Source organism: Podarcis filfolensis, assembly GCF_964270895.1.
Source record: "Podarcis filfolensis genome assembly, chromosome: 10".
NCBI lineage: Eukaryota > Metazoa > Chordata > Lepidosauria > Squamata > Lacertidae > Podarcis > Podarcis filfolensis.
Window position 1 is genome coordinate 17,423,988 of NC_139612.1, and position 11,623 is coordinate 17,435,610.

General features: G+C 42.6%; 1 protein-coding gene across 5 annotated transcripts in view; it reads left to right on the forward strand.

Moving 5' to 3' along the window:
- The window catches only part of GRM8 (glutamate metabotropic receptor 8), a 556,355-nt gene extending 545,245 nt beyond the window's left edge, over positions 1-11,110 (forward strand). For 3 of the 5 annotated variants that reach the window (XM_083574454.1, XM_083574458.1, XM_083574455.1), the window contains 2 exons: positions 1,592-1,893; positions 10,528-10,723. In XM_083574454.1, coding sequence (XP_083430580.1) covers positions 1,592-1,888 — 297 coding nt within the window. In that variant the 3' untranslated portion in view covers positions 1,889-1,893; positions 10,528-10,723. Of the gene's footprint in view, positions 1-1,591; positions 1,894-10,527 lie in introns of all 5 variants that reach the window. The other 2 variants (XM_083574456.1, XM_083574457.1) reach the window with 1 other exon arrangement.
- The last annotated feature ends 513 nt before the right edge of the window (positions 11,111-11,623 follow it).

The following is an 11,623-nucleotide window of genomic DNA, read 5'->3' on the forward strand; positions in this document are numbered from 1 at the left end:
CTTTTATTCCAGCATGGTATACAGTCTTAGTGTTTACACACACACATGAGGTAGCCCTGATGGTGTTTTTTCCCTCTGCACTTAGAGAAAGGTGTCCAAAATTAGAAGGGTGCCATACATGGTTTTCCCCACTCTCTGTTTTACGGACACAACAGAAATGTGAGGTTGATTAGGCTGAAAAATAATAACTGGCCCAGTTATAGCTGAGTGGGAATTTGATTTCCCTGGTCCAAGTCATTCTAGCAATCTAACAACCATGCCATACTAACTCTAACATAGTCAATTAAAGGTGTGACGTCACAAGTTTCCAATATGAAGCAACACACAATGAGTATTTTCAACCTTAATGTTTTCCATGCGTCACTACTATAAAAATTCCGGCTACGTCTGCATTTCAAGTCCGATCCCTCTTCCCTAATTTTTCATTGGAATCCCAGTGGTTACCTTGCATTGAGATGTAATTAAAACCATTGGCCTATCTTTGGACTCGTTACTTATGCTCCCATTGTTGTAAGCATTCCGGACAATGACGTGCAGATTGCTAGAGATTGAATTTTGAAATCTCAGTAGCACAGCCAACAAATCTTGCTCACAACTGAGGTTAGGGATCCTACTTTTGTTTGGCCGCTGCATACCCACATCACCTACACAATCCTCTCCAACGTAGAGCTTCTTCTCTTGCAAGGTTTAACGTTATGTCATCTGCAATTCTTCAGGGAAGGTTCTCGAAGGTCCCATATTCAGAGAGGTATTGTCGCTGTGGTTTAGGACCGGTTGAGACTATTGCATCTGTCTTGTTCTACTGTCTGATTTATGCAATAATTAATGACAAATGTTTGAGCCCCATGTTGAAGGAGAGGTTAAGAATAAAATAATTTATTACGGTCGGAGACCAGCTTATAAAACACACTTGGGGGTACAGACACAGAAGAAAAACAGACAATTAAAACAATGTACAACAATAAACTTTCGCAGGGAGTTGACCCAGAGTCACCCATGGAACTGAGTTTGGGGATTTTCATGAAGGACTAGTTTGAGTTGGGAGATGGTCTGCGCCTACAGATCTGTACACAGAATCTGGCGACCATCCAGGTCATCTTCTGATCTTTGCCTAGCAGGAAAAGGTCAAATTTTTGCTTTTGTGGGAGGTTGGCGAGCCTCACCAGTAGGGGATCAATGGTCTTACTACGTGCCTCTTCATAAAAGGGACATCTAAAGAACAAGTGTTCTGGGCTTCCTATCTCTCCCAATGGACAGGTGCAAAGTCTCTGAGCATACGGGACTTTTCTAAAGGCTCCTTCCAGGACCGCCGAGGGAAGAGCCGAGCTTCTGGCGAGAGGTTAAATTGTTCTGACTCCTACAGGCATTCCTTTTTATTGAACAGCTGCAGAATATATTTTATTGAAAGTAGCAGAATATCTGAGCAATGCCATGAAATTGCAACACTATAACACTTGAGTGGTACTTTTTAACCTTATTAGGCCTGTATGGTTTTGTTTTGGAGTGTCTTCTCCCATGAACAATTCTGTGTATCCCTGTCTCCTCTGTTAGCCCAACTGGCACTAATTGTATCATGTTTTCTCTTTTCTAGATGTACATCCAGACAACGACACTTACAATATCCATGAGTTTAAGTGCTTCTGTGTCTCTAGGCATGCTCTACATGCCCAAGGTTTATATTATAATTTTTCATCCAGAGCAAAATGTTCAGAAAAGGAAGAGGAGTTTCAAAGCTGTAGTCACAGCAGCCACAATGCAAAGCAAGCTGATCCAAAAGGGAAACGACAGACCAAATGGCGAGGTCAAAACTGAACTTTGTGAAAGTCTTGAAACCAACAGTAAGTCATCCGTAGACTTAACCATGGTCAAGAGTGGCAGCACTTCCTAATAGATGTACGTTCACAGGAATGTTTAATAAACCACATTTTTTCTTGGCTTGACCTGCATGAACATAGAGGTGTGCCAAAAATCATGTACCCATTTTTTAAGGTGCTTTTTTTTAAAAAAAATCTGTAGCAAAAGAAATTAAAAATGATCATTTTAGGGGGGAAACTCCACTTCAAAAAAAGCTTTAACCTTGATCTGATTATATTGTGATGATGGGCTTCTTATTTCACTATTGCAAAGCTGCATTGCAAACACCCTCTCGAGCTTTTCAAATTCCAATATTGCATTTATTGGTGGTGTTATCCATACATATACTTTTTACAAGTCTGTGTAGGTAATGTCATCCTTATCTTACTTTATGACCTTCTGAATAATTCTAAAAGTTGAACATCATCTTCCCCTCCCTCACCCCACCATCTTAAGTGCAACCTTGGTTTTGCCATGTTGCAATAAGTAGCTGGTTTTTTCTTTCTAGGACAAGAAAAATGCTGGCTTAGTGAGTGACGAAGACCAACAGGAACCCCTTAACTCAGGGGCTCCCGAGCTGTGGTCTTCAGACCACCAGCAGTCTACAAGCTGCATTCAAGTGGTCCACAGTATAGATTTGTGGTTGAAGATGGGAGATGGCACATCTATCACATGAGGCATTCACATTTTAATTGTATTTTAATAGCTTCTTTTATTTCTTATATATTCAATGGAATTCATATTGTATTAGAACAGGCTTCCTCAACCTCGGCCCTCCAGATGTTTTGAGACTACAGTTCCTATCATCCCTGACCACTGGTCCTGCTAGCTAGGGATCATGGGAGTTGTAGGCCAAAAACGCCTTGAGGAAGCCTGTATTAGAATAGAATGCGGTATAAAAGAAGCTACAAAACTATAATTAAAAATCATACATGGAGCATTACAGTTGCTACAATGGACAGAAAAATCATTAAGTTTCCCAGCAACACCCTCAGAATTTGTAAGTGGTGTGTGTTAGGAAGAAAGATTGGAGATCGCTGTTCTAAGTGATGCTACTTCTGGCATTCATTCTTACTACACAAAGACACAAGACCAACCTTCTTGATGGTGTTACACACTAGTCTGAAAAATGTTGCCTTACTCATGTGTTTTCAACATGGAGCTGGTGACACTGTTCAGTCAGGCTTCTCATTACCTGTTGGAAACTACACCTGATCAAGGCATTTCCCTTCAGGCTAGCACTGACTATGCATTAGCCAGGGATTATGCTTGGCACTTCCACACCTGATAAAAAAAATATTGAGAAGCAGAGGAATGCTAAAAGCTTGGTAGGATAACACAGAAGACCAACTTCCCAAGTGATCATATGCACACACCATTTCAAGTTAACAATTGGTAAGGGACTATCTGTAAATTCATCCATTGTCTTTTGTCTAAGTAAAGGTAAAGGTAAAGGGACTCCTGACCATTAGGTCCAGTCATGGCCGACTCCGGGGTTGCGGCGCTCATCTGACTTTATTGGCCGAGGGAGCTGGCGTACTGCTTCTGGGTCATGTGGCCAGCATGACTAAGCCACTTCTGGTGAACCAGAGCAGCACACGGAAACGCCGTTTACCTTCCCGCCGGAGCGGTACCTATTTATCTACTTGCACTTCATGCTTTCGAACTGCTAGGTTGGCAGGAGCAGTGACCGAGCAACGGGATCTCACCCCGTCATGGGTATTCGAACCACCGACCTTCTGATCGGCAATTCCTGGGCTCTGTGGTTTAACCCACAGCACCACCCGCGTCCCATTGTCTAAGTACTCATATGTAAATTTCATCACCAACTAGCAAAATATGCAATTAGAAAAGCTGGATCTTCCCCTTCTGGAATTGGTTCATGAATCCTGGCACATCTAAAAAAAAACCTCTTTCAAATAGGTTAATCATTGCACTCTATGGGAGCATGTTGTCATAGCATGTTATATGACATTTATTTGCCTGCATATCATCTAAAAAGGCAAAATAGATCTGGGCAAAGTCAAAGGCCTAAATACAAAAGATGAATTGGCCTTCACCACATTGAAGTCTGCATTTTGTTGCATGCTTGGTAAAAGAGAGAAAAAGAAAAGAAAAAAAAAGGTATTTTTTAATGCAAAAGGTTTGTTTCCAATAGCATGCTTTTACAAATGTCAGAGCAACAAAGAAATTATTCAGTGCTGTCGATCCCCAAATCACAAAAGACTATTGGTAAAATCTGAAAATTCCTGTTTGCTGGCTTTTGTAGGCTTAGAAATGATTCATAATTTGATATGAGAAAAGGATATGCTTTGAAACAAAGTAAACAGCCCTCGGTATTGCAGATATGGAAGCATGAAGCACGAATTATAATGTTTATTATGATCTTTCTTTTAAATGAGGCATAAACATACCAGATAAAGACAGTGCTTTTTTCCCCTAGAAAAAAACAAAACAGTTCCTGTAGTCAAGGGAGGGTGAGGGGTGTGGCCTGATACCAAGACTGGGCAATGAGAGCGGGTTAGCTGCTTGCTGCTCCCTTATCCACCCACCTACCTGAGAGCTGCCACCCAGGTGAAGAGGCTTCCACCTGCCCAGCTTTGGGATAACAACAACAACAACAACAACAACAACAATTTATTTATACCCCACCCTCCCCAGCCAAGACCGGGCTCAGGGTGGTTAACACCAGGTATAAAAACAATTGATTAAAATACAACTTAAAAACAAGATTAAAATGCAACATTAAAATCAGCCTCATTTCAGTGGAAGCCCAGCTCAAAAACTGGGGATGAAAACGTCAAATCTTCACCAAGGCAACTATCCAGACTGGTCCTATGTGGGCCAGAAAAGAAACGAGGGAAGTCCCCAAATAGGAGTTCCATCACAGAAGGAACAAGGAAAGAGGGGAAGGGGATCAAGCTGATTCCAAGCCAAAGGCCAGGCGGAACAACTCTGTCTTACAGGCCCTGTGGAAAGAAATCAGATCCTGCAGGGCCCTGGTCTCATGAGACAGAGCGTTCCACCAGGCCGGAGCCAGTGTTGAAAAGGCCCTGGCTCTGGTTGAGGCTAATCTGACTTCCTTAGGGCCCGGGACCACTAGGGTGTTGCTATTTATGGACCTTAAGGTCCTCCGTGGGGCATACCGGGAGAGGCGGTCCCGTAGGGATGGAGGCAGCAGGGCTCTAGGATCCTGTCAGAGCATTGTGCCCCTTTCCTTAAGCTGGGGAAAAAATTCCCAGGCTGGGGGAAGGAGTTGTGATGCTCTGAAGGGTCTGAGAGGCCTTTATCCACCTTCCCAAAGCCCACTCCTAAGCTGGCCAAATGCTTCCAGGGCTTGAGGAAGGAGGCATGATGCTCTGATGGGGTTTGAGAGCCCTCCTGCTTCCTTCCCACCACAAAATATGGTAGTGCTGCTGCTTACCATTGCGTTTTGCTGGGGGGGGGGAGCATTGGCTAAAGGGAGAACGGAGTTGGTGACAGCAGATCTTGAAGTGTGCTCCTGTTCCTTCAATGGCTGCGTGGCAGGGAGAAATGTAGGAAGTGTAGACTATGGTGGAAGCAGCCGTACCTTCCAGACATTTGGATGCTGTGGAAGAATTACAGACACCAAAGATAAATAAGGGAACTAGCAATGCTTGGCAAAGGATTTTTATCATTATTATTATTCATCAAAATTATGGCCACTGGTTTTTTTTTGTGGGGGGAGCCACCCTTAAAGCAGTTTGCTTTTTTAAGAAAAGGCAATCAGAAACCCAACAATATTGATCAGTTTATCACAATGCGCTTGCTAATCATTAAGCTTTCTTGATTTCATATGCCAGTATGGGAAGGTAAAAATGTCTTGGTTTCTCTCACAAATGTCTCAGAGGCCCAGAATGAATACAAAGGAAAAGAGACAGCCTGTCAGTGTTGAACACCCACTGAATATACTCCATCCTTATTAAGCTTTTTTTTAAAGGCTTGGGTTTATATTTTTTTTATAAAAAAAATTATATGAGTGTTTCTGCAAACCTTAGGATTGCCCCAAGTTTTCTAAAAGCCTTCCTATTGTGTATGAATGGTGCTGTTTTGGTTTCATGAGGACCAACACTCAGAGAGCGAGTTCCCTATCTACATGCTAGATGGGAGTGGCTGAATCTAGTATAAGCACTCTCTAAATATGATTTCTGAGTGACAACTGGAAGCAAACCTCTTCCATCCAGTAGCTTGATGCGCAGCAAAGTGTTTTTGTGTTTTACTGTAGTCTTATCTTGGCTTCAGCCCCAAAACATTGATATGATTTTAAAGCTCAGATAGATAGATAGATCTATCTATCTATCTATCTAAAGCTCATCTTCAGTGCTTGCCTTCAGGGTGTTGATCCTCGTTGTTTACTGCTTGAGAAGCAGGAAGATTAGAAAAGGCAACACATCCCCATTCTCGGGAGTCCCCCCCCCCCTCCATGGTGTAATTGAGCTGTCTTGGCTGAAAGACAGGCAACTCAAAATTGGCGCTTGCTTTTTTCAAAAGTCATCCTGTAGCTATTAGACCATCTTAACTTTACTCCCTGCTGCCAAAATAATTTGTGGAAACTTTTTAGAGGCACCAGCACACTTATCGCTGAGTTTCTTGAAAGCTGCTCTTTGAAACCAGCTAGCTGTAATAGTACTCAAAATACCATCTAGAAAATATTCCTTCTTGCTAACAGTTGGTGACCCTCAGGTCTCAAATTACTTTTGCAGTGGCAGTCACGGCATTGTGCGGCAATGACATCATTTGCGGTGACGGGGCGAGGGGAAGCGTGGTGCCGTGGAGGGAATGAAACTCAACAGTCAGGTTGAGAACATGCGTTTAGTGGAATATGATCTCATTGGGGCTTAGTTGCACGTAGGTGTGCTACAGCAGACTTCTAGGTTTGGTTCCTGACTCTGTCGTGATTCTCGCGACCTAAAGGGCACAACAGCACTTTTACAATGTATTTTTGAATACATTGTATTCAATGTATTTTTGAATACATTGAGTGCATTTTGAAACTGCTTTGAAACTCGGTGTTTCTCCCTGAGCAGTGATGATTATGATATAAATTCATCTAGCTCTAAACCCTGGATCAGTTGTGCAACTGGTCCCTTGCTATTCCTAGCCCACATGCTAACTATTTGCTGAAGAGGCCTTTTAAGTTCCATCAGGGAGCAACACTGTGAGAGTACTGTTGCCTTCATGTCTTGCTTGTGGGGGAATCCAATAACAGGAAGCAGGGTTCTGGACTCAATGGGTCTGACCCAGCTGGACTCCTTATCTTCTTAATTTTCATCAGCCCTGAAGCAGTTAGCATTGGGGCCCACAAGACCATTTGGGCCCAACAGTTGCTCCACTGCCTGTGGTTGTAGCGTGGGGGGGGGAGCTGCCATAGTGATTGCCCCAGGCACATTTTTCTTGGGAGGGGGGACGCTGCTCACACCACCCTCCCTGAACCAGCCCTGTAATGTTTTGCGAGGCTGGACTCTGATCAGATCCCAGCCTCGCAAAGTGGCCTGTGGAGGGCCTGTGAGCACCCCATGCACCCTTCGATCCCAGCTCCTTGAGGACAAGGCTGGGATCAAAGGTTCTCATGTCACCCTCCCCAAACTGCTTTGTGAGGCTGGGATTATTCCAAACTCATGAGGATCCTTGCTTTCTTCATAGTATTGTTATCATTGTCGGAACAGTGACAACAGGTAAATGCTCCAAAAACGTTAGCCTAAGGTTTGTTTTTTTCCTTAGAGTTTTCAAGCAGTTAGTAGGTGAAATAGCAAGGGTGCAGGGTACAGAACTAATTAACCATTATGGTTGCATCCAATGAGCCCTGGCTTCAAACTGGGCCTGTGTGCATGCATTGCTTAGCAACTGTGTAGAGCAAAATAAGCCTGATTTTCTTGCGTATAAAATGGCCAACATGTTTAACGTGTTCTAGTAGTAGTTTCATTCTGTTAGAAATCTGGCCTGACCTGCTGTGGTGTCTGACTGATTAAGCAGGGTACACCATTCATACACTCTTATTTACAGCAGTTTTCTAGGATAAGTCATCAATTAACCTGAAATTGAAATATCCACCCTTTTCTGCCGCATTTGCCAGAGTGAAACCTCCTCCTTAATGCAAAATTCCTAGCCCACATGCTAGGAATTTGCAAATGTAAAGCTTTACATGAATTGTTCAAACATCAATGCATACAAACATTACATTTTATGCATATTAAACTTATATCTTTAACAGACACCCTGTGTATTTTAAGTGTAGATGAGCTATATTATACCATGAATGTCGAACCTGTGGTCATGTTAGCTAGGGCTGGTGTAGTATAGTGAAATCTGGCAGGCTACGAGTTAGTCACTCCTGTGCAATATATATAGTTCTCAATTCACTGACTGCAATCGTAGGGTGGTATTCAACTAATCTTTACTCAAAGCAGAGTGACTCAAATTAAGGAACATTACTAAGTTAGCTCCATGGGTCTATTCTTGAGTAAAACTTCGTTACCACCCCTATTACCCACTTGCTTGGGAGACAGCCTGATTATTGAAATGCCTGCTTTCAATTCAAGAGAGCTGCATGTCATTTTGATTTGTCTTTATATTGTTCCAATGGACTAAACTGATCTTTTAAAAGTCTGTTAGTTCCTCGAGTTTATTGTGCCAAATATACAGCCATCTCTGGTCACCTATGCTTGCCAAGTGTGATTCGTATTTCAACTGTGAATTGCCCACAGTCTTTAAAACCAAGATACCAGCTGCTGAGGCTTTCAAATCCCCAAACAGAAGCAGTAAGCTCATTATAGTAAATTGTGGATGATGCTTGAGAGGATGTTCATGAAATAAAGAGAGAAGAGGAAAGCTGGGTACACTGGTAGTCAGTGTTTTCTTCCTCTCCTTTTTAAAATCACGAAATGAAATTGACAAGAATGTGAGCAACTTTTCAGAAATCACACACAAATTCTTAGGAGTACTGTTAATTTAGGCTCATTACTACCCTAAGAAGCCATAGGCTCAGGAGGACTTGTTACTTCTTCTTTTAATAACATTTTAAATGGAAAGACTGAACACAAGCAGTGCAGAAAACTTCCTTCATTGGGTAAGTGGAGTTAAACTAAGTTTTCTGAAAAATCCCAAGATGGAGAAATTTCTCTATAATTTTCAGGAGAGGGTTGCTGCTTACCTCACATATACTTTACAGTGTGGCCAAGTGCTTTCCAATTTTTCTTGCTTTTTAACTATTTAAAAATGTCCTGCACTGATTGCATTTGTGCACCGTTTTCTGCAAAGCTCCCTGCTGGCTGCTTCTGGGAGTGCCCTGAGATATTCATTCTGGTTCTCTCAGTTTCTCATTTTTCCAATCTTAAATTCAATTCTCCAAATTTCTGCAGTGGTGTGCTTTTCTCTATTTGATCCTCATCAAAATTAATCATCATCTTTGTGCAACTCTTTCCTATGAAATACGTTTTTATATGCTGTTTTGACTACATATTTTTGCACGCAATTTCCCCTAATATAATGCATTTTTGTATACAGTGATACCTCAGGTTAAGTACTTAATTCGTTCTGAAGGTCCATTCTTAACCTGAAACTGTTCTTAACCTGAAGCACCATTTTAGCTAATGGGCCCTCCCGCTGCCGCTGCGCCACCGGAGCATGATTTCTGTTCTCATCCTGAAGAAAGTTCTTAACCCGAGATACTATTTCTGGGTTAGCAGAGTCTGTAACCTGAAGCGTATGTAACCTGAGGTACCACTGTACAATATTCATTTTGGGGTACACTTTTCCCTAATGCATACTTTTTTTGTAAACCGCTTTGAGTTTTGCTTTTTTTTTACAGTATATGAACTTTATGAAATAAATTAAATAATAAAATATTTGTGAGCCTTGGCTGGAGAATTGCAGCACAAAACTCAGATAAGTACGAATTTTTTAAGATGGCCGTTTTTCAGTTCTTACACACATTTGGACAGTGTGAATTTGAAAGATTTGTGTTTAAATGGCAAATGAATCAAATTTCTCCTCCAACCCTAATTGGGAGCAATGTCAAATCCCATAGCTCTTAAGCCATTCCACGGAGTATGGCTGGAGGGAAGCAGAATGAGGCTCTCTCTCCCCATAGATTCCCTACTGGTGGAACTTCCTGAGATGAACCAGGTCACTTCTGGAAGATCTGTTCAGGTGGAAGTGGTCATCAGGGTGCTGTGTTGCCATCTTCCTGATGGGGTGCTACTGCCACTTACCAAGGCAATGTGGTCAGGATACTAGCAGGTGTGCTGGTTTGGCTCCACCCATGTAGCTGCCACACATTGCTGCATCCTTGACTTCACCACCACCCTGCCCCACCACTCCACCACCACAGTAACCAGCCCTGACACCACTGTTGGGATTGCCCCACAATGCTAGGTATATTTGGTTCAAGTACTGTGTTGAAATGGGTTTGCGCGATACCCTTTGCTGAGACCAGAATGTCTTTGTGATCCCTGAGCTTGAGCAAAAAGAACAACCTGTCTGCTGTGTCTGTCAGCAGCCCTGGTTAACGCCCATGCCTAATTCTGTTCAGTTTCTTTGAAGACATGGCACATCACCAGCACGAAACATTTCACAGGGTTGTTAAGCTTCTTTCCGTATTCATAAGAAGGGCTTTTCTCTGTTTGGCTGATCTTTGCTTGTTTTTGCCCGCAGCTTCCTCCAGCAAGACGACTTATGTCAGCTACAGCAATCATGGAAACTGAGTGAGGAAACCAAACATACCTGAAGACTTGCAGGATGCGAACTTAAGAACAACGTTGACTATAGCATCATGAGAACTCGGCCTTTGAGATGTCTCTAGACCATAGTCTAAACTGTAAAAGGACAAAGACTAACCTTGAGCCCAAAGCAGGAGGGGCGGGTGGGTTGGGAGAGAAATCGCCCAGAAATATATTATATGACTGTGTGTCAAATGTCCAAACTGTTTACTCATGAAAGAAGGTGAATCACAAAAGGAAAACAAAAAATGTTAGCTTGTGAAAAAAAAATGCTGTTGAAATAAAAAAACCATGTCTGATGTTCTACTTGTAAGTACTTTTTTGTGATTGTGAGAATTTCCATTCCCGTTCCACACTTGTTCAACTTGTATAAGAAGATGAAGTTTGTTCCTTGTGAAGATGGCTGACTGAATTGAAGCCCTGCGTTGTGCTAATGATAAATGCAATGGTTGACGCATGCAAATTTTTATACAAAATAATTTATTTCTATTAATAAAGGAATGTTTTGCAAATGTTGAGACTTGTTTCGTTGCCATTTTGAGGGCTGCGTTCAAATGCCTGGTGTGAATTCCCCCCCTGCAGTGAAGGGGATAGATATTGTGTGCTAGGGAAATTGCAGCTGTAATGTGGGAGACTGTAGAATCAGGTGGGATTCTTGGGATGGTATGCACAAACATGCTTGGTATAGGGCAATAGGTGCAATAAGTTCACTGGTCAATTGCCCCAGTGCCCCTCGAAGCTGATGGCTGGAGATGGATGCTATAATCTGTGAAGAGCTGGAAGAGATCACACTTTGCTTCCTTGAAGGATAACAATAATCCTTTTCCGCCTGGTCCCACCCCTTCAAAAAAGGAGTTAGGGTGGAAGCCTCATCTGCCACCTGCCTAAAGGGCAAGCGGGCTCCCCTCAGACACACTGTGCTCTGTGTGACAACTTGGGGAGCGAGGTAACTGAGTGCATATAGGTGCAAGCTGCTCCCACTCTCTTACCTCTTTTTGGTGGTTGCACCCATCAACAGTTCCTCTTTCATG